The sequence below is a fragment of the Ostrinia nubilalis genome, chromosome 29 (genome assembly GCF_963855985.1).
Source record: "Ostrinia nubilalis chromosome 29, ilOstNubi1.1, whole genome shotgun sequence".
NCBI classification, from domain to species: domain Eukaryota; kingdom Metazoa; phylum Arthropoda; class Insecta; order Lepidoptera; family Crambidae; genus Ostrinia; species Ostrinia nubilalis.
The window spans coordinates 6,518,924-6,543,203 of NC_087116.1; the positions used below are offsets into that span (position 1 = coordinate 6,518,924).

At 40.0% G+C, this 24,280-nt stretch overlaps 1 protein-coding gene, 1 long non-coding RNA gene and 1 other non-coding gene across 3 annotated transcripts in view; 1 reads left to right on the forward strand and 2 right to left on the reverse strand.

Annotated features, from left to right (window-relative positions):
* The window catches only part of LOC135085818 (uncharacterized), a 194,186-nt gene that overhangs the window by 142,125 nt on the left and 27,781 nt on the right, over positions 1-24,280 (reverse strand). The gene's annotated exons all lie outside the window — the stretch shown is intronic.
* On the forward strand, positions 1,165-24,162 carry LOC135085794 (putative fatty acyl-CoA reductase CG5065). The gene is made up of 12 exons (XM_063980597.1): positions 1,165-1,259; positions 12,316-12,404; positions 12,891-13,149; positions 14,181-14,426; positions 15,269-15,421; positions 15,573-15,672; positions 19,079-19,138; positions 19,409-19,541; positions 20,197-20,304; positions 20,638-20,769; positions 21,793-22,053; positions 23,072-24,162. The coding sequence occupies exons 2-12, from the start codon at positions 12,376-12,378 to the stop codon at positions 23,148-23,150; spliced, it is 1,560 nt and encodes a 519-aa protein (XP_063836667.1). The 5' UTR covers positions 1,165-1,259; positions 12,316-12,375; the 3' UTR covers positions 23,151-24,162.
* Trnat-ggu (transfer RNA threonine (anticodon GGU)) lies at positions 5,558-5,630 on the reverse strand. Its single transcript has one exon. It is a non-coding gene; the product is annotated as a tRNA-Thr (tRNA).

Genomic DNA, 24,280 nt, shown 5'->3' on the forward strand with positions numbered 1-24,280 from the left:
GATATGACGTCACTCGAAGGGAAGCGTCTATAACTATAACAAAACTATATTTAAAATATTTTTTATTTATTATTATTGATAAAAATTGTTTAATTTAATAGTTAAAACTTTAATCACTAACTAATTGCGTTTAATCGCGGTTGTAGGAGGGGACGCGCATTCCAGTATGGGCACGGGGCACTGGTCATTAGATGATGTACGAGTACCTCGGAAAAAGAAGGTTATTTATTTTTAGTAAGTATGGGTAAGATTAATAAAGGTACCTAATTAATTTCAAAGTTTATTTTTCGTTTGTGGTGTCGAATTGAGAACCTCCTCCTTTTTTGAAGTCGGTTGAAAACACCGACAACTTTTTGCACTGCCTTAGACTGTGCCAAAAGTTGGCGGTGGTTATGGTTGAGTTATGTAACTCTATAAACTTTCTTACGTCAACTCAGTAACTCCTTGCGGCTTATAAAATTAACTCAAAATTGCGTCATGGCAAGGATAGATGACGCCACTCGTCAATTGACATACTTTTTTTGAACTATCAAACGCGATTTTCCCATCCCATGTTCTTCTGATTAATTTAGTTGCGGGTCCAATGACAGTTTACCTTTCCCCGGGACAAACTTGACCATCACTGGTTGGGTTATTGGCGGTCGAGCTGTAGATCCTGGCTACACCGGAGTTGCGGTGGGAACGAGAGGTTGTTAGTCAAATATCCAATATACTAAGGGCTGACTTTTCAATCGTCAGTTTACCTTTAACTGAAGAATAAACTTATCACTTTGACATAATTATTTCCCATACTGAAACTGTCAATGATCATAATCATCATCATTTCAGCCAAAGGACGTCCACTGCTGAACATAGGCCTCCCCCAATGACTTCCACAATGGCCGGTTGGGGCGGCCTGCATCCAGCGCCTTCCCGCTACCTTTATGAGGTCGTCGGTCCACCTTGTGGGTGGACGTCCTACACTGCGCTTTCCGGTACGTGGCTAACTGTAAATGTGCCAAACTTATTCTTCGTTAAAGTTACGTCCAGTCAAAATGACAAGTTTATTCTTCATCTAAAAGAATACGACGATTGAAAAATTAGCCCTAAGTTTAGTATATCACTAACCGCGGCGGGCACGCGCGCAATATCTCCCCGTATATTCCATCGCAGAACGCACCGCAATCCTCGCGCTCTACCAGTTAGAGTCGGCCGCTGGCGCGCACCACACGAAAATGATATAGTGTACTATCGCCTTCGAACGTTTCCCTATATTCGAGGTGAGTCCCGTGTGTTTTTAAGTGTGTGATTTTGTGCATGTTTTTTTGGGAATTTGCCGTGTTTTTTTATTGATTTTTTGAGGTAAAGTGATGTTGGAGGTAAGTAGATTGTTTAAATTAATGAAATTTTGATTTCGTTTTTAATAGAAACAAAAGAAATTGAGTGAAAAAAGGTTGTAATAAAATTAAACATTTTAAAATAGTAGTTTTTAAAAGTTAGTTTTTTAAAATTGAAAAAAGTGCTAATATGAATTCGAAACATTTTATTCACGTTATTCTAACTCCTAACACTGACAAAGTTTTTTTAATTAGTTAACTAGGGGGTTACTTTTTTTATAAAATTAAGGCACGTTATTCCTAATAAATACTACCTGTATTTATTTTAAAATATTCACTAGAGGAGTTCCGAACCTGCAACCACAGTCACAGTACTTTCGTACTCAACCACTAACTCTACATTCCTGAAATACACTTAAACTACTAAAAAAGTAGTTTCACGGCACTATTCCCACCTCTCGTTCCCTCCGCTGCAACTCCTGTGTAGCCAGGATCTACAGCTTGACCAATAAAATGTGAAGATTTCTAATTTAAACTCCGTATTACAAAACAACACTGTCTCTATAATTTTCGAATGTGCCTAGTGACTGAGTTTCTTGCGCTGCTTCTTCTTATCACTGGCCAATTTATTGTCCCGAAGCAGCGGTAGGGTTAATACTGGGACGTGTAAAAGTGCTTTTTCAATCAAAAATCAAAATATATATTACTACTAACTAACTAAATAACGGCCGCCCGCGACTTCGTAAACGCGTGGATCCCGTTTAACCCCCTTAGGGGTGAAGTTTTGGAATATCTTAGCGGATGCCTTCGTCATAACATCTACCTGCATGCCAAATTTCAGCCCGATCCGTCCAGTGGTTTGGGCTGTGCGTTGATAGATCACTATGTCAGTCAGTCAGTCAGTCAGTCACCTTTGAGTTATTATATTTAGTTAGATGGAGGATAAAGCCTACACAATCTAGACAATATTTTAGTCTAAGAATAGAATCACGGAGTTATAACTACTAATAAATAATGATACAATCAATAAAGCCACTTCGAGCTTTCCTACAAGGAAAGGTTTGTTAAGTTGCGACAACCGTAGTTACGGCGTATGTTATGTAAGCTTAAAGCTTTTGTAAGCTCTTTGTAAAGCTATTGACACCATTATCCAATAATTACGAACAAAATTTCATTAAATAATTTCATTTTTAGTTAGTAATTAGTAACCAGACCCGGCTTCGGCTGTTTTATAAAAAAGCAAAGGGTGACTCTGACAGACCGACTTACTCACACATCACGAAATCTCAGAAACTACAAGTTCTAGGAGTCTCAAATATTGCATGGGAGTTCCTTTTAGAACGTAGGTGCTCACTAAGACGGGGTTTTGCAAAATTCAATTCCTAGGGGGGTAAAACGGGATCCAGCGTACGATGTCGCCGGAAGCTATAGTACATAATATAAACTTCCTCATGATCACTCTATCTAGTATTGAAAACCATTTTAGAATCCGTTGTGTAGTTCAAAAAGAGCTAACGCCCGTATTTACAAACGATGCTTGCTTAAGTGAAGCAGCAAATCGAATGCACAGCATTGAATAGAGCTCTGTGATTGGTTATTGTGTGTCCACGTGCACTGTGAGACCTCTTAGTAAAGTTTGAGAATACGGACGTAAGCCACCACTTTGTTTAAACTCGTACGTAAAGACTTGAAAAGCTCAGTTTTCAATCAAATATAAAATAAGATGAATTTCCCATAGAGTCGAGACCACTTTTCCCGTGGATGTCTTAAGCGACTGAACATCAGGCCTTTTTTTATCGCTGAGGAAATGCTTTGCGCACCGTCACCACTGCCCTGAAAAGGGCGCTGCTCCGTCCTGAAAAGAGCGCTGCTCCGTCCTGAAAAGAACGGGGTATACCCACTAAAACCTTCGCGGCGTTCCGTCTTCGCCCGAGTGTCCGGCCGTAGCTTTAGACTTCCGCGACAAGCGAACATCAGACCTCCCCAAACCCTCTGGCCAGCTTGGGGAGTGTAGGCCAGATCCTTTTGCCTCTGGTAAATTAGAGGGTCGTGCTCCTGCAGTGAAGACTGAATGACCTGATGACGATGAAGATGAAATTCAGATAAATTACTTTGAGTTGGCTAACAAAAGACGCCATTTATTTAAACTCTTGACTATTGCTCTACAAAATCTATGGTATAGTTCCAAAATACTGAACTGTCCTATCCATGACATTGACAGCGGGGCGCCACCGTCAATACCGGATAGCTGGTTCCGATTTTTGCCATGTTGGAAACCATAATAGTTGAACGATGGTAGCGCCCCCTGTCATTGAGTTTGGTGGGACAGTTCAGCGTGGGTCATCTATAGTTTTGACTGCTCATAAAAGTAATGTCATGTCTACCTATTTTTATTTTTTTACTAAAAATACAATGTACAAATTACCAATGGTTCTAATAGCCCTCGTGGTAAGCAAAAATGCTTGTGTTATTATTATTATTTTTTGACATTCTGTCAATTTCATTCAATCTGAATGACATATGATTGGTTGTTCAAAACATTTCTCCGCTCCGCTCCGCTTTGGCGGAAACCGAGCTTAAGACTCATCATCATCATCATCATCAACAGCCCTTTATAGTCCACTGCTGGACTATGAGCCTCCTCTATAGTGGAGAGATTTGCCATAATCCCCACGCGGGTTGGATTGCAGTTTAAAAGATTGATGTTTTTCAGAGAGCGCTGCTGCCCGTTCTCTGTTTGATGTGTAGTGCTCAAGACTCAACTACCCAGTTTTCGACAAAGATTATAAAATGGCTTCCTTCATATTAGTGGATTAAGCTAAGAAGGTCTATAGAATAGAGCTTCTATGATTGACACTTTGACACTTTAAGCAGCGACGTAAAAAAAGGACTGGCAGCGAAGGTTTTATGGCATTAAGTTCGCCGTATTGTACACATATAGTATTAACTAGCGGCCGCCCGCGACTTTGTACGCGTGGATCCCGTTTTACCCCCTTAGGGGTGGAGTTTCGTAAAATCCTTTCTTAGCGGATGCCTACGTCATAACATCTACCTGCATGCCAAATTTCAGCCCTATCCGTCCAGTGGTATGGGCTGTGCGTTGATAGATCACTATGTCAGTCAGTCAGTCACCTTTGAGTTAGATTAATGTAGTATTGAAGATTAAATAATAACAAAGCAATACAAATTGTGTGGTTGCATATTATGATTCCGTGTTCAGAATAGACTTATGAGAATGCGTAACGGTTCGTTGGGAAATTACCACAAACATTGTGTACCTGTTTATTCATATCTACATTTAACCGCCTTTGTGGTCTAGTGGTTAGACCACCTGCTTCAGACGCAGAGGTCCCGGGTTCGATTCCCAGTGGAGGCAGAATTTTCTGTTCGGTTTGGTTGGTGGTAGGGCTTGTTCCAAGTCCGCCTGGCTAGCTACCACCATCTTACCTAAATGTTGTTGCTACCAATGTTAACAGCATTGTTGTGTTTCGGCATTTAGAGGTAAGATAGCCAGTTCCTCTGTGGTTGAGGATTCCGGGTGAAACTCGCTTCCACCTTCGGCCTGATCGCCTGATCATCACTTACCATCAGGTGAGATACTGGCCAAGAGCTTCCTCGTTGTGGATAAAAAAAACATAATATACTATGTATGTATCATTTCTACAACTCGTATTATACTCGTACAGTAGAAAATCATATACATACAACTATAGCTGTGCCCGCGACTTCGTACGCGTGAAAATCTATACTAATATTATAAAGCTGAAGAGTTCGTTTCTTTACTTTAAACGCTCTAATATCAGGAACTACTGATCCGATTTGAAAATTTGTTATTTTGTTGGATAGCCCATTTATTCAGAAAGATTTTAGGCTATATAACATCACCCTATAGCCAATAGGGGCGGAGCAGTAAAGAAAGATGTTCCAAAATAGGAAATATTATTCAAACTATGTATTTTCATGCGTACGAAGTCGCGGGCAGAGCTAGTTCAAATACAATGTATCATATCTACTATTAAACAGTAGAAAAACGTAATACAATAATGATTGGAATGTTTGAACATAGGATCAATACTAACAAAGGCATAGAATTAAATTGTCGAACTGCCGATGGTCGATAGTTCAACATGTCTTATGTTGGACTATTATTGGTGAAGCCAGTGTACACACACAGTTTAACTTGAAGAATAAATAAATTAACTTGTATTGTACAACTTTAAAATAACTCGAAGAAACCGAACTGCCTAAGGTGGGAATCGAACCCACGACCTTTCGCTTACCGGGCGACTGCTCTTCCATCTGAGCTACTTAGACACTGGATGAACCAGATATTTTATAAAGATATCAAGTTATTTTAAAAATTTAGATCGAGAGGCGACTCTTGACTTAATAATATTGTATTGTACAAATTACTAAGTAATATTTATCCCATCAAAAACAATACTTGTCAAAAAAACCAAGTCTCGCAACTCAGTTGTTCTACGGTAAAAAGTTGTGAGATCCATGTAATACCAAGTCCAGGCCAGGAAATCTTTAACGTTTTACATAAATTATTGACTTGGCCATCGCACTAAATAATTTAATTTACACGTGTTTTCATGCGATGGCCAAGTCAATATATTTATGTAAAACGTTAAAGATTTCCTGGCCTGGACTTGGTATTACATGGATCTCACAACTTTTTACCGTAGAACAACTGAGTTGCGAGACTTGGTTTTTTTGACAAGTATTGTTTTTGATGGGATCTCATTTCTTTTTGTATTTTATAGACAGCAGTTATGTATCTAGAAAACTGGACCGAAATTGAAAAAATTCACTCGACTTGGCGGTTGCACTACCGTGCCCCCAAATCTCATTTCTTTTTGTATTTTGTAGACAGCAGTTATGTATCTAGAAAACTGGACCGAAATTGAAAAATTTTACTCGACTTGGCGGTTGCACTACCGTGCCCCCAAATATTTTAGTTTTTCCTTGATTCATACACCAAACACTACTTATATTCCAAATTTGAAGCTTCTAGGTCTGCTAGAAGTGCCTTAGAATTTTGATGATCGGTGAGTCAGTGAGTGACAAAATTAAGTAACTTTGACTCGTTATAATTCTTAAACTACTGGTTCAAATTGAATGAAATTTTAAATATACCGTGTCTTTACAATGCCTGCATAGCTAATGAAAATTCAGCCTTCTAGTTTTATCCACAACGAAGTTACAGGCGGTCGAAAATGGCCTGAATTGCTTCGAGAAAAGGATGGTACGGCCGTGCCGCTTTTTTGCTCGACTTGGTGGGGGCACTGCCGTGCCCCCAGATTTTAAAAACTGCGAATCCATGGAAACGAATCTGACAATGCACAATGGTGACAAAGTTTCTTGCACTGCTTCTTCTTAGTATACTGACCGATTATATTATTATTAAGCCGATGCAGGGCTTGGTTTTATTTACAACTAGCTGTGCCCGCGACTTCGTACGCGTGAAAACCCGTTTTCGCAACATTTTTCATTTTTGCTCTGCTATTACTCGTAGCGTGATGGTATATAGCCTATAGCCTTTCTCGATAAATGGGCTATCTAACACTGAAAGAATTTTTCAAATCGGCCTGGTAGTTCCTGAGATTAGCGCGTTCAAGTAAACAAACAAACTCCTCAGCTTTATAATATTAGTATAGATTCTACACTAAGGCTGGAATGCACCATCTTACTTTAACATTAATAAACGTCAAAAATCTGTCAAACTTCATACAAAAACACCGGTTATCGTCATAGTTACCGTTTAAGTTAAGGTGGTACAACTCTGCCTAAAATTATAAAGAGGAAAGATTTGTTTGTTTGTATTGAATAGGCTCCGAAACTACTGGACCGATTTGGAAAATTCTTTCATCATTAGAATCCTAAGTCATCCCTGATGAACAGGCTATAAATAAATAAATATCCTTGGATATTTTACACTGCGCTTCTAGTCCCAAACTAAGCAAAGCTTGTACTATGGGTACTAGACAACGGATGTACACATACTTAAATACTCTTTTTTTTTTGTAAATACATACATATTATACATAGAAAACACCCAGTCCAATACAAACAAATATATTCATGCAAACAAATGTTTGTACTGTGCGGGAATCGAACCCGCAACCTCCGGAATAGTAGTCCGTTTCGTACCACTACACCAAACGGCCGACAAAAGTTAAGATAACTTCTTAATGGCGGTACAAAGTTCGCCGGATCAGCTAGTATTAGCATAAAGCTCTTCAAGTTCTAAAAGCTTATTTCTAGCCCTCACACACATGGGAATCGAATTCAAAACAGTTTTTAATTTGTTTCATCGGGACCGGAACTGAAATCGGAACCATTCGGAGGTGGAGGCAGAAGAGAGGTGTTAACCTAGGGCAGGTCTTGGTCTCCTTCTGCGAAGAGGTGATGCTGCAGAAGGAGACTGCGGAACGGGCTAGGGAAGTAGATCCCGAAGCCCACGCGCTCCGGCGCAGACGGCCGGGGGGAAGAAGGAGGAGATTCACTCGCCTCCTTCCGCCTCCCTAGGTGAGACCAGTGGATGTTAGGCCGGAGGGCCCATCACCCACATTGCACGGTCCCACCCTGTCTGGGCTGGGCCATGCGTCGGCACGGCGTGGTCTGAATCTGTAGGACCCCACGTCGTGCCAGTAAAACGCAGAGGGTGCACCGCAGGTTTTTAGTGGGTATACTTGTCGGGTGACAGCCGCTATTGCTGCCACCCGACAAGGGAGTCCCACATAACCCGTCGCTTCCCCCGAGGCGGCAGGTATACGCAAAGTATTTTCCTGTGCAAAAAAAAAAAAGATACACCATACAAGAATGCGTGGTAAATTCAGTGAACTGCTCCTGAATCAAATGTACCTACTACTGCTTTTTCTATTTATTTATATTAACCGGCAGACAGTGGTGACTGAGTTTGTTGCGGCGCTTCTTCTCAGCACTTGTGAAATGTTGGTCTCGAAGCGCTTGTAGGGCAAAAAGATTATGAAACATGTAGAGGCTCCTTAAGAGCAAAATATTTGACGATTTGTAAGCACTATATAATAGTCTATTTATACAAATAAAGAAATTTTGACTTTAACTTGAGATCTTCTTCAGATTTATGCTCTATCACTTCATAATATGTAAATGTCACCCCTCCCGTGCCCCTCCCATGCCTCAGGTACTGACTGTGTTAAATGCTTGACCTCTATCAGACCGAAATGCAAAGCAAAACGCGTGTCAAACTTAGTACACTTTCAACATCATTTTCAACTTTCCCCCGGTACAAACTTGACCTCCACTGGTTGGGTTATTGGCGGTCAAGCTGTAGATCCTGGCTACCCAGGAGTTGCAGCGGTGGGAACGAGAAGTGGGTAAGAGATGTTAAGGATATGAAGTTTCGGTTATGGATACGGTTACGGATATTAGAATAATTATACCGGTTTCGGTTACGGTTACGGATATGAAATCATTTCGGATTATCCGAAAGTTTCGGATAATTTCGGTGACTGATATTAGAATTTTAAAAATGTAAAATTCAAATAGCAAGATGCTGCGCGACCCACATAGCCACTTTATGTACTATAACGACACCTATGATAATGATGCCAGGGAATGCCGGACAAGTAACAAATCATCATCATCATCATCATCTCAGCCATAGGACGTCCACTGCTGAACATAGGCCTCCCCCAATGCTTTCCATGTTACCCGGTTAGTAGCGGCTTGCGTCCGTAAATATGAAAAAATATAAGATTTAGACTCCACCTTTATCCGAAACTGTGCCGAAACTATCCGAAACTTTTTAATCGGTTTCGGTTACGGTTACGGATATCCATAACATCCCTGGTGGGAATAGTCCCGTAATTGCATATCATCATCTTGTCAACGCATTTTGCTTCAAACATCTAAATATATAAACTCAAAGGTGACTGACTGACTGACATAGTGATTTATCAACACACAGCCCAAACCACTGGACGGATCGGGCTGAAATTGGGCATGCAGGTAGATTTTATGACGTAGGCATCCGCTAAGAAAGGATTTTACGAAACTCCACCCCTAAGGGGGTAAAACGGGATGCACGCGTACGAAGTCGCGGGCGGCTGCTAGTTAAATAATAAAGTCGGTAAACCCACAAATTGTGAATTGGTGTTATGTAAGAAGTTGCATGCGAGTTGCCCAACAAGTAGGTAGGTATCGGGGTTTGTATGCCGTGCTATCGTGCACGGTAGTGGTGTGAGCCAAGTTGGGTAAAGAAATGGGTGGTAAGGTATTTTTATGTGACCAAAAAATTTGAGGAATTCAAAAAATTATAGGATGTGAAGTTTTCGGTACCTTGAGATATCCAGAAACTAACATAATCTTATGGTCGAATGAGACCGCGGTCTAGACTGCATCTAACTTAACATCAGGTGCAATTGCGGTCAAATACCTGCCTTGTCATGCATAAAAAAAATTAAATAAGCTTGTCAACTGTTTTTAAAACAAAATTTTTTATGGGTCCAACTTCAAAATCCTCAAAAAACCCTAAAAATTGTTATAAAATTTACCTAAAAACTGCCTATTTTTGGATCCAACAATTCTTATTAACTACTGTGGGTAACATTTTTTGACTGGGACGTTTTGACTTGTCTCAGTATAATTTTAACCCTACCACTGCTTCGGGACAATAACGTGGGGCAAAGAAGAAGCAGCGCAAGAAACTCAGTCACTATTTTGTGAGCAATTTAATCATCATGACATTGGCAAATAAACTCTTTGTGTATGAAATTATGAGTCAAATTCTATTAAATCTTATTGGCTAACATAATAAATGTAGTTAGTTAATGTTGTAAGAATAAAATAGTTTATTGTATAATCAGTTGGTAAATAATGAGACAGGTTTAGTAACATAATAATAAAAATAAAAAGTTAATACAAAATGAGAAGTAATTCTATCAGTTTGTTTTTAAGACCTTAGGTGCTGAACCAATTTTTATAAATTTTGATATAGTGATTAGTGAGACGTTCACAAGGTGGACCGATGACCTCAAAAAGGTAGCAGGAAGGCGCTGGACGCAGGCCGCTACCAACCGGGCGATGTGGAAATCATTGGGGGAGGCCTATGTTCAGCAGTGGACGTCATATGGCTGAAATGATGATGATGATTGATGAGACCTATAAAAAATATTTTTTTTTGGCAAAAAAATGAGTCATTCTAAAATGACACAAAAAAGTTTGCGATACCAAATCTTGTAGAATTATACTAAGACGGCCACTAGCTCCCGTTTTACTCTCTTAGGGGTTGAATTTGGCAAAATCCCGTCTTAGTGAGCACCTACGTTCTAAAAGGAACCCCCATGCAAAGTTTGAGACTCCTAGCACTTGTAGTTTCTGAGGTTTCGTGATGAGTGAGTGAGTCAGTCAGTCAGTCAATCAATGACCTTTCGCTTATAGATATAGATGATGAGACCTATAAAAAGAACAAAATGTTATTACACTATAAAAGAATATCTAGATGATAAAATAAGATGAGTCTATTAATCTAATAATTAAAAAAGCCTCCTCTCTTATATTTTATATTTTAAATTGCAGCGCCCAACAGGGTCCATAATTAACTGTATTATCACACTGTAACACCTATATTACCTACTATGTATTATGGAAGCAATAAACATATTGAGTATTGAGTATTGAGTATTGAGTAAGAACATATTCTAAATTTTATCTAAAAAAAAAAGAGTGAGAAAAAAATCGCGTTAAAAATTTAAAATGCAAAAGGTTTCCGAAAAGGGTACGCATAGAAAATATTAAGAACACGACCTTGTACATTATAAAAAAAGTAAGGCCGGTGACCCAGCGGGTCATAAAGTTACATTAGATAATAACAAACTAACTTAGAATACAAATCAGTTCTTAGTATTCTGTTCAAATTATACTTGAATAGGTAGGTAAAATACCATGTCAAAGACACCGCGAATTAGTTTTCTGTTTTGGAACTTGTGGTGTCTGGACTATTCCCACCTCTCGTTCCCACCGCTGCAACTCCTGTGTAGCCAGGGTCTATAGCTTGACCGCCCATAACCCCAGTGAAGGTCAAGTTTGTCCCGGGGGAAAGTTAAACTGTCATTGGACCCGCAATGAACTGATTTTTTTTTAAATAATTGTTTCGAAACAGTAGCAGGGTTATGTATAGTATAATTGCTATATAAATCTCAATTTGTTTTGACTTACTAAATTCCGCTCTTAACCTTTTAATACTTGCCTCATTTATTTTGCTCTACCATCGCTTCGAGACCAACTTTTAGCAAGTGCTGAGAAGAAGCGCCGTAACAAACTCAGTCCCCACCATCTGCCTTATTCTCAGGAAATAGATAATTCTATTGCGATAGATGCTTACATAAGGAAGCAGCGTCTGTCCTTCGCGAAGTCACAAATTTCGCAAAAATAAAAGTTCACACGGATGTGCTAAAGAAAGCACTTACGAGTAGGCCGGACGTTGTGTAACTCACGGTCAGCTATCTGGGGCAGTGTTTGTAGAACACAAAAACCTGTATTTTGAAGATGATTTGAATATGCCAAAGGCATTATAACATCTTAGATGAATGATATTAGATAATCTATCTAAATATGTAACTCAAAGGTGACTGACATAGTGATCTATCAACGCACAGCCCAAACCACTGGACGGACCGGGCTGAAATTTGGCATGCAGGTAGATGTTATGACGTAGGCATCCGCTAAGAAGGGATTTTACGAAACTCCATCCCTAAGGGGGTAAAACGGGATCCACGCGTACGAAGTCGCGGGCGGCCGCTAGTTAGATAATATGACATAATAATGCTAGCGGACCAGTGCGTCTAGACAAAGTGCACAGTATAATCGCAAACCAGTCGAAAAGTGGTAGAAAGGCCTTTTGTTAAGTTAAAGTTTTGACGGATTCGATTTTCGATTCGAGATTTCGTGATGAGTGAGTGAGTCAGTTAGTGACCTTTTGCTTTTATATAAACCATTTCTTTTGTTCCAGAATTAATATTGTGGAAGCGTACCTCAAATTAAAGACAAAGGTCCTATAGACCTCATCAAAATGGCAGAAAAAGCAGAATTTTACTACCAGTAAGTAAACTAGGTGCCTGAGCTATGGACGAGGCACGAGAGGGTGTTTTTGAAACTTCAAACGTCAGCGAGACTTCAGATCTCCTTCAGATTATTTGCTCTATCACGTCATAATTATGTCAATCTCCCGTGCCGCACCCATGCCTCAAACACTAACTGAGTTAAACGCTAAACTTATAACTATAATCTCAAACAACACAAGGCAGGGTTCGAACTCTCAGCTAACCCTCTCTTAGCTCTCCAAAAAGAATTAAGATTATGATATCTACGGTACTTCTCGGCACAGCAGTCCGTTTTGAACAACTACACCAAACGGCCGACAAATTCTATGGAGTTTGACTTTTGTTACATTTAGTTAAAATAAGATCAAGTTAGATGATGCAATCCAGGGTTACTGAGTTAAGTTCTTTGATTATAATAAAAATCTTCGATCAGACAGTCGAAACTAGCAGTTTTTCCTGGTCTTCAAAAACCATTTTCTTCCAGAAACATGGAAAACCTGAATGGAAACGATCCGACCATGCCCAACCTGAACCAGGAAATCCCCCACGAAAGCGTCGAGTCCATAGCAGACTTCTTCAATGGATCCATCGTCCTAGTGACTGGAGGAACCGGCTTCGTAGGCAAGGCTCTCCTGGAGAAACTCCTGAGGAGTTGCCCAGGGATTGACACGTTGTATGTGCTCATGAGACCAAAGAGAGGGCTGACCGTGGAACAGAGGTACAAGGATCTCCTCAAAAATCAGGTATGTTGATGGATGGTTGAGAACCAGGTTTGTATCTTTTCTAAGAAGCAACTTATGCCGTGCAGTGGTACTGTGGCAGCACCCCCACTATTCTCTAGTAAAGACTCAGGTACAAATCCCAACTATCCCAACTAATATTATAAATGCGAAAGTAACTCTGTCTGTCTGTCTGTCTGTTACGCTTTCCCGCTTAAACCTCGCAACCGATTTTGATGAAATTTGGCATAGAGATAGTTTGAGTCCCGGGAAAGAACATAGGATAGTTTTTATCCCGGTTTTTGAAACAGGGACGCGCGCGATAAAGTTTTTCTGTGACAGACAAAATTCCACGCGGGCGAAGCCGCGGGCGGAAAGCTAGTATGCGAATATAAGTTTGTTTTCCTCCTCAACTTTGTGGCCATCGTGGGGAGTGCAAGCCAATTCCTCCATTTGCCTCTAGTAATCGCTAATATCTGTAAAATGTCCCTTATTGATTGTCACTTCGCGTGAGAAGTCAGGCCAAACCCTCCATTTACCTGTGGTAATCGATCTGTAACACATCATATCCCTAATTAGTTGATACTTCCCCTCATTGAGACAAGGATCATTGTAGCATGCTCTTTCCTTTCTTCCTTAGTTCAGCTACAAACAACACCTCAGAAGTTCAATGATTAGAGATTATGGAGTGCATCAAAGACTATGAGCTAACTTAAGAAGGCTGCGCTGACAAGGTCTATTTCGGGAGAACCTAAGACCACTATCCATTTGCTAAGCTACAAATTCACGCTTGATCTGGGCATTTGATGGGGCACCAAGGTTCTGGAGTGGAGGCCTCGTACCGGAAAACGCAGCGTAGGACATCCACCCACAAGGTGGACCGACGACCTCATAAAGCAGGGATCCGCTGGATGCAGGCCGCCACTAACCGGCCATTGTGGAAATCATTGGGGAGGCCTATGTTCAGCAGTGGACATCCTGTGGCTGAGATGACGATGATGATGAAAATCATCATTCTATACTATCAAAATAGTGTAACCAGAATTTTTTCCCAGGTTTTCGACCGAATCCGCGCGCGCTGGCCGGACCGACTCAGCAAGCTTACACCCATCACCGGTGACGTCAGCTCCCCACAACTGGGAGTCAGCCCAGAACAGCGTCTGCTGTTGGCCAACGTGACTGTGCTGTTCCACTCAGCAGCCACAGTGAGGTTCACTGAACCGCTGCACATGGCTACCACACTGAACGTTCAAGGGACAGCGTCGATGCTGAAACTGGCTGAGGATATGCCTAATCTGAAGGTAGTTTATTCATTTTAAGCAATTCTCGATTAAGACCTGAAGTGAGAGTGGTCCACCAGCTGAGCCACTTCCAAAAATTACAATATTCTGTTATTCCAACGTGTTTTTTATGTAATACTTATGATTATTATTGGAGCTACTCCCTGACTAACTAAAACAGTATCTAGCTAGACCAGTTTTCTGAAAAATATGTGTCGCGCACACAGTAAATAAGTTACGAGTAAGTATCTCAACTTAAATGATGTCCTGTCAGGTTTTCGTAAAAGATTTTCCTATTAAGTAGAAGAAGACCACTCCCGTGAATGTTGTAAAAGGCAACTAAGGAACACCAGTCCTTGCCAACTCATGGCTAGCTTAAGGGTAGACCAAATCTTTCATTTGCTTGTAAATCAGACAGTCTTGCTCCTGCAGTGGGAGACTAAATGACCTGATGATTAAATCTATCACTATAAATGCGAAAGTAAAAGTGCTTTTTTAAGCCTATTTACAGAAATAAATGAGTTTTGAGTTTTTTTTTTGCTTGTCTGTCTTGCTTTCAAGCCTAAACCACTAAACAGATTTTGATAAAATTTGGCATAGAGATAGTTTGAGTCCCGGAAAAGGACAAAGGATAGTTTTTATCCCGGTTTTTGAAACTGGGACACGCGCGATAAAGTTTTTCTGTGACAGACAAAATTCCACGCGGGCGATCCGCGGGCGGAAAGCTAGTACTTCCTTCCGCTGGAATTTATGTTGTTTAAAAAAATAAAGCCTGGTGTTGTAGGCCAACTCCTCCATTTGCTTGTAAATTAGATCATGCTCCTGTATTAGAAACTTAGATCTCATGATGATATTCCTTCCAGGCCTTGGTCCACGTGTCCACGGCGTACAGCAACGCCCCGCGGTCCCATATCGAGGAGATGGTGTACCCCCCGCCTTATGACCCGGATAGCATCATGAGATGCACCAAGATGCTGCCAGCTGAGACCATTGACGTCATTGCACCGAGTTTGCAGGTAAATCATCATCATAACGGGACCAATCCCACCTCTCGTCCCCACCGCTGCAACTCCTGTGTAGCCAGGATCTACAGCTTGACCGCCAATAAAAACCCAACCAGTGGAGGTCAAGTTGGATGAAAAAGATTAATAGAACCTTTTTTTCCAGGGCGAGCATCCCAATCCGTACACTTTGACGAAGGCCCTGGCGGAGTCTATAGTGTACAGCCACACCAACTTGCCTGTCTGCATCGTGCGCCCTTCTATTGGTAAGTCCCAATATCTTTTTAGCTAGATTCAGCCTTCCTGTGGACGCCGTAAGCGAATAATTGACATAATATGGCTACGGAACTATTCCCACCTCTCATTCCCACCGCTGCAACTCCTGTGTAGCCAGGGTCTACAGCTTGACCGCCAATAACCCAACCAGTGAAGGTCAAGTTTGTCCCGGGGGAAAGTTAAACTGTCATTGGACCCGCAACGAAATTAATCAGAAGAACATAAGAGGAGTTCGAAGTTAAGGTACGACTTCAGTCCCGCAGAATAGAAGGACCGCGGAATCGGTGTAATGTGCGCACTTTCATACATATCCATACTGATTAACAGCCCGATCCATCTTTTGATGGTCTCTTCTTTTATAATAGGCTAGATGACAAAATTTCAGTTATTAGTCCGTCAGACAGATAATTAGAAAATATTAGACTCATATTTTTTGTTTTCTTTCATAATTAAATAATAACAGTGCTACATCTACATCGAGTTGAAATGGCGCGATACGTCACGCTTGAGTAGAATTTTTACTCAAAAGTGACGTCACGCGACATTTCAATTCAATATAATACTGTAATTATTAGATTATGGAAAAAAATAAAAAATATGAGTCTAACATTTTCTAATTATCTGTGTTACGGACTAAATAGAATTTCGATTTCATTACCCAGTCATCATCCCTATTAACAAAATCGTTAGTTTTGACATATTTCCCATACTGAAACTGTCAATGTGCCAGTTAAGTAGGTATACCAGGAGTTATTCTCGGATTAAAGTTTGGTCGAATCGGGCCTTAGATGAAAAAAATCCACACGATCGTAGTCATGCGCAAAAAATAGTTACCTAGTTATGTAGATACTTCATGCAAGTAAACAATGGGAAAAACGTAATTATCTAACATTGAAAGTCGCTGTTAGAACTCCAGTTTATAGTGACTTTCTATGGACATTTCGATGCTATCGTCGGAATCAAAATAAATAAAGGACTGAAACAAATACACTGGAACTGCTATTACTATGGAAATATGTAGAAGAAGGAAAATTGAATTTGTGTCAACAACAGTAATTTCATATTTCTCTATATAAAAAGATTCTGTCTGTCACAAAAATTGGGGATATCCAAATATAGGTACATTTAAAACGTCAGTTTAAAATGGTAACTGAGTTTCTTGCGCTGCTTCTTCTCATCACTGGCCCATTTATTGTTCTGAAACAGTGGTAGGGTTGTAGAATACTGGGACGTGTAAAAAGTTTTTAAAAGCCTATTTACAGCAAATAAATTAATCAAAATGAAAAATATTTTATTCAATTTTGACCAATATTTCTGCGTGCTATGTGCCCTGCCCATTACCACTTCAGCTTGCTAAGCCGTCAGGCTATGTGAGCGACTTCAGTTCGGTTATGTTTCTATGTTCAGCAGTGGACGTCCTATGGCTGAAATGATGATGATGACCAATATTTTGGCACTATTATTCTTTAGTACAGACTTTTCAAGGGTCCTTCTATAATCAATACCCCTTAGTTCCTTTACCCCAAACTTGCGTACACACACAAACCAAGTCCCATACATTCTCATACAAAATGTATGACACGCGTCTGCCGCCATTCCCACGACATTCATCAAATAATCATCGGCTGTATCGATTTCATACACGTGTTCTATTCACAAGCGCTAGTGTTGGGACACAAGATTCGGCTGCAGCTGTGATTCGTCGCAAAAGGGACGGTAATAGAAAGGTTTATCCAGAACCTAAATTGCAAAATAACCGGGCTTTCTGTGATCAATTCAAGACATGTATAAAAATGCGTAACGGCGAAGATAATTCCTGCTTTTTTAAGAATCTTTCGGCTGTTTCTACGCAGTACTTTGTTTTAATAATTAATTGGAACAGATTACTCATGGCAGTCACACACATTTTAGCCGTCTAAAGGTATCAACTTCACCTAATTTGCTTGGTTACTAATAGTTTGCTCCGTATGAAAATATGTAACTAGCGGCCGCCCGCGACTCCCCTTAGGTGGAGTGTGGAGGTGGAGTGTGGAGGTGGAGTTTCGTAAAATCCTTTCTTAGCGGATGCCTACGTCATAACATCTACCTGCATGCCAAATTTCAGCCCGATCCGTCCAGGGGTTTGGGCTGTGCGTTGATAGATCACTATGTTAGTCAGTCAGTCAGTCACCTTTGAGTTATATGTATTTAAACGAACCAACAAATTTTAAAGTAGCCGATATTATATCGATCGAAGCCGAATGGCCGAGGTGTCCCATCACTAGCTATCAATAATAAGCCAGTGTCTGTTCCACGGTAAAAAAGGAAAGTTTTAGTGACCTCATTTTATATAAGAAGCCTTTAGCTTCATTCTTATGACGCAATTTTGTTTATAAGTAGACATAGACCTCCCCAACCCGTCTGGCCAGCGTGGGGAGTGTAGGCCAAGTCCTCCATTTGCCTCTGGTGAATTAGAGAGGGTCGTGCTCCTGCAGTGGAGACTAGATGACCTGATGATGATTATGTAGACGCAGGACAAGCTAAAAACTGACATGTTACATAAATGTTTGTAATAGAGCGACTTTATTTACTACAAAAAAAATATTTTAAAAATTAATAATATTAATCTTATTCTTTCTTTCTTTGCATCAACCTTTATGACCTTTATTTATTTTGTTTCTGAAACCAAAAGTTGTTGAGTGATTGTTTTGAAGTGAGTTGATTTTGCACGAATTTAGCTGTAACGTTAAAAGTTATGTTTTAAAATAAAATCAAATCAAATAAATTTATTTGCTTAAAACATGGTGATATACATATATGTAGATAGATAATAATAATAACTGTGCTCATGTTATACCTTACTATAAATGGCATGCAAATATTTACAATTTAATAATAATGTTAATAATGAAGATTAACTATTAATGTCAAAAAAATTACAATTTCCAATTAAAATTATGATGTCAAAAATAATTAGTCAATTATTTTTATTACAATGTCTCATATTAAGAAAGTCCTTTACCCTATTAAAAATTCATGTCACTTAGCCATATTTTAAACATCAGAATAGCACATTAGGCTTTCTATTTTCACAAGAAGCTGCTATGCATATAAACCAGCTGAAAATTGATCGACACGCATTTTGAGCACATAGCTCGTAGAGCTGATGGCCGTTGGGACAGAAAAGTTCTCGAGTGGCGACAACACGACGAAAGACGTAGTGTGAGAACCCCCGTGGACCGACGATCTGGTAAAGGTCGCGGGAAGTACCTGGACGCGGGCGGCGCAGGACTGATCGTTATTGAAATCCTTGGGGGTGGCCTTGTCCAGCTGTGGACGTCATTTGGCTGAAACGAACGACGAACTTTTGAGACTCACATATTTTTTTGTTTTATTTATTATGTATCTTTGTTTCAGTGACCGCGGCCTTCCAGGAACCATTTCCGGGATGGATCGACAACGTTTTTGGAGTCACCGGTAAGTCCTATAAATACTATCTTCACCAAGAATTCTTCGTACAGTTATGAAGCTTTTTGTACTTTTTGTTACACAATGTATGAAGATTGAAAATTCCAGTTCAGTACTATTTCTAATTCGTGCGCGATGGCGCATTGGTTTTCCCAAACCTTAAAGAACTAGAAATTGGCCGAACCTTAAGAACTAGAAACGCAAAGCGTGTTTATTTACTTTTATTTGCTGTTATAATTTATTTTATTCACCTTTTACCTCATGTTCTTTTTCTAAAAGGTATAATAATGGAGATATCTCGCGGGACCTACCGCTCGGGGTACTGCAAGGAGCGGTACGTGGTCGACCTGGTGCCTGTGGACGTGGTCGTCAACTGCTGCATCCTGGCTGCGTGGAGACAAGGCTGCAGGCAGTAAGTAGACCTCGTTACTTCATTATCAGGTTTTTAAGTAATTCAAGCAGTCAGCAAAAGGCAGGTATTTTGACCGCTATCACACTGACAATGTATTCCAGGGTGTTACCCATTAAATGTATTTTCTGGATCTCGTTTCAATCAAAAGACGAGCAATGGACGCTGGACAAAGGTTTTCTTAAAGGATTTCAACAACTATGGGTCCTGCGCTTCTCGGCTACTTCTCAGCGCCGGCACACACACATCTTCTTCTTCTTGTCGTGTCGCCAACAATCCTATACAGCGTCAGCCCAAAACTCTGCTACAAGAGTGGCGTTGTCAGTAGCATTCATTAAATCTTCCTGCGTGCAGATATTTGGGCACGCAGGGCAGGGAGAAATGCAGTAAGCCTTCTCGTAGAGCGACTCCTTTGCTTGGGCTCTCCCCGTGAGTAGCGACAGAAGCTGTGAACGAATCACTAAAGCCCGGTATGTGAGCACGTAGAATTTTGTCCAATGACCCCAAGCTATCCATCCTTATCGCTCGCGCGTAATTATGTTCTGGAAAAATTCTGCGTGCTCGCAGACCAGACTATACACTACGATGACAAAACGAAGGCCCATATTATTATTCCGAATCATGGTAAAAAGTTACATGATTTGTATGTTCTTTCCAGGCCTGGTCGCTGCCCGGTCTACAACGTGACTTCAGGAGCCATCAAGCCCCTCCAATGGGGGCAAATGACGAGACTGTGCGTTAAATGGGCGAGAGAGAACCCTACCAAGTAAGACACCATTTTATTGTCTTTTATAGTTGTTTTATACAAGAAATAAGGGGGGGCTCGTAAGTCTACAAGTTCTCCTCCGAAAGTTCATGTGATAATTTTCCATAGTACTCATGGGTTTTCTGTAATGTTATTATCTTTTTTTAAAGCTCACTTACACATAGGTATTTATTTACCTTTTTTGTATGGTTTCTTCGTTTGTGGTCCACTTTATGCAGAAAAGAAATACCTTAACTTCGAACTCCTTTTTTCTCAGAATGTTCGTGCAGCTAGATCCTTTTCTTTTCCTGTATTATTTCTTTCTTTCTTTAAACAAAATAAAAACTCTTTCAGATATGTGATGTGGTACCCCAACTTTGGATTCACGGAGTCCCGTTTCCTGAACACGTTCTGGGAGGTATCCTGCCACTTCTTACCAGCTTTCCTGTATGATGTGGTGTTGAGAGCTCAGGGGAGGAAGGCTATGTGAGTATGAAAGATTTTTTCTTCATCATTGTTAACATCAACTTCTTTTTCTTCTTCTTTTTCATCATCATCTTCATCAGTACCTGAACAACTTTCGTCTTCGAATCGTTTGCGTATTCGACAAAATTCGATACTCAACCTTCGAATTAAACGATAACGTGACAATTTTGATTCTCAAAATAAGTTTCGTGCAATCATTTCTCATACTAAGTTCACTTTACGATTACGACACGTTCACAAGGGCGCTGTTGTAGTTTTCGTACTAAATCTTTTGATGGCGATTCGAATACGCAAACGATTCGAACTTGAAAGTTTTTCATGCTAGCCGTACTGGTCATTTAGTCTCCACTGCAGGAGCACAGTCTTATCTAATTTACCAGAATCAAATGCATATTTTGAAATCATGCAGTCCCAGATCGATATTAGTACCTCTATTTCAAACTCCTATAATCTTTTGATTTAATAAGTAGCGAGTTCTAAATAAGCTATCCCCCAGGGACTACTCAACCTTCGGTGGTTGGGTTTTACTGGCGACCAGATCCGGAGATCCTGACTCTACAGGAGTTGCGGTAGTGGGAAAGAGAGGTGGGATTAGTCCCGTTTCATTTCAATATTTTGGAATGGTTGTTTTTTGGATGCCTCCTTAAGAGCCATATTTTATCGCAGGCAAATGGAGGATATGGCCTACACTTCCCACGCTGGCCAGACGGCTTGCGAATTCCCTTACTCGCTTACGACATCCATGGCAAGATTTTGGTATTCTACGCTGCCGAAACCACACGACTAGTTCCGAATGTCTTTAGATAACTTAATAACGGGACTATTCCCACCTCTCGTTCCCACCGCTGCAACTCCTGTGAAGCCAGGATCTACAGCTTGACCGCCAATAACCCAACCAGTGAAGGTCAAGTTAAACTGTCATTGGACCCGCAACAAAATAACCCAGAAGAACTTAGGAGGAGTTGGAAGTTAAGGTTTCACTTCCCTAACTTAATAGTTATACTTATTTACTTAATTTTGCAGCATGATGAAGATAGCCCGCCGCTTCAAGTTAGCTGCCGCTACCGGCGAATACTTCGCGAACCGAGAGTGGCAGTTCGGAATCTCCTCTCTGACCGCGCTTCACTCCGAAGCGAACCAGACTAAAGACGCTGCTGTGTTCCCGTACTGGCCTGCACAGTTCAGTTGGGAGACGTATATTGGAGCGTATATGCTGGGGATCAGACGGTTTATACTAAAGGACACGCAGGAGTCGCTGCCGCAAGCCAGGAGCAAATTGAGGAGGTGAGACTTTACAGTGTTCATTTTTGAGCAGTGTTTCAGTTTAGTCAATGAGGGCTACCGTCTTTATCATCATCAAGTCATTTAGTTTCCACCACAGGTGTACCCACTAATTTGTCACAGGCAAATGGAGGATTTGACCTACATTTTCCATGCTGGCAAAACGGTCATTGTAGAGTAACGGCCGGTTCACACATGTCTCCGTTTTACTGTTCCGTTTTATCGTGTACGTTTTTTTTTCGTCGATGTATGTATTACTGTATACAGAATACTGTGTCATGTGAAGTCGCTCATACAACTACATACGCCATCGACGAAAAAAAACGTACACGATAAAACGGAACAGTAAAACGGGGACATGTGTGAACCGGCGGCCGGCCGTTAGATTAGGTTAGTCAAAAAAATAGGTTAGGGCTAAGACAGTGGCGCCTGTGGCACCAACTGGTGATTGCTGAAGCCATAAGAGGAATATCGTGATTGCACCCACAAGGTGAACCACGACCTCATAAGACGCAGGATGCAGGCCCCTGCCAACCGGTCATCATGGAAGTGATAGAGAGATGCCAATGTTCAGCAATGGACGTCTTACGGCTGAAACGATGATGATGATGACCAGTGGCGATACAGTGTAAAGTAAGGTCCTGTTACTCGCCAGTGGCGCCAACTGTGTACCTACCATGAGTTCACGTTAGGTGTGCTCGCTAGCGAGTACGTCAAAAATCTCTATGAAGATTTTGTTTCTTGAAAGTAGCCGCTAGGGGCGCTGCACAATATGTCATACAATTAAATGTCATTTTTTTACGCAGTCGCTAGCGAGCACACCTAACGTAAACTCATGGTAAGCACACTGGTGAGCGAAAAATTTCGATAGCCTCATTAAAACTTTTAAATGAGTTTATCTACCTACTCAATTATTACAAGAAAGCTCGAGAGGTAAAATAACTACTGCTTACTTTACTAGAACTTACTTAAAATTGTATTTAAGCATTTTATCTTTTAAATATTGCTATTTTATTTCCAGGTTGTATTGGGTGCACAAACTGTTCCAATTCGCCACCGGCTACTATGTGTTTAAGTTTCTGTCGGGACGTCTACGGTAAAATAATATGTAAAACTATTTTAAGTCTATAATTTCCTCTTATTTAAATTTAGCATAAATAACACGAATGTAAGGCTTGCGGAATTCACGCGGAGCAAATTTTATGTTACCACTACTCCCCGATAGATGGCACTAGTAGTATGTAACAATATTTTTTCATTACTTTTTCAAACTCAACATGAATTTTATTAATATGTAGTGCCTTTTTCAAATTGGAGTGGCATGTACAAATTCCAAAGGTCTTTACTTAGATTAATTAATAGACGATACTAATTCTTTTTTACTTGTCACAAAGATACTCAAAAGATTATGTTTTTAATAGTGATTTTGAACTTTCTGACATTTGAACACCGATTATGACGATTGTATTATAATTTTACACTAGATGAATAACAATAGCATAATTACTTGCCAATAATTAATTACCTACTATAGTTAAATGAGTGCAGTTTACTTTTGTAGAAGAGTAGATTTTCTTCTAACATTTTTGATACCTCTACTCTCCGATAGATGGCGTTGTTTCCAAAAAATAAAGTTGATGTTTGTATAAATAGAAATAAAATAACATCATCAATAAAATAATAGCAAAGGATATTATTTTTTAGTAAAATAATTTGTAATTAAGGTCTTAACACGAAAATTCGTTAATTTTAACTGAAAATTTTCGCAATTTTCCTTTTTAAACCCATGTTGTAGTTGTGTATGTACTTAAAACAAGATTTTATTTAATTGCTGTTCATAATACATTTTGTAAAATTGTTGATGCAAATTTTTGATATCTTTCATTGTTTAGTATGGGACTGAATCTTGGACATACAAAATAGTTTGGGAAAAGCCTTTGAAAAAATTTACACCATGAGTATCCTTATTTTCAAAATTATGTTATAGTAAATCATGAAGATATGTAAAAATCACGTTTAGCATACATAAACGTAGACATTTCACTGTTTTCACAAAGTAAAATATTATAATTGTAAGTGTAAATGGAAATAATGCGTATGAAATAAATAAAAGTTGTAGTGATAATTTTATTTTACTGTATTAATCCTTTTATATATATAATACTTGTATTCCTAAAGAGGTAAGTCCAATGACTGTTTTTAGGGTTCCGTAGTCCTGAAAAGGAACCCT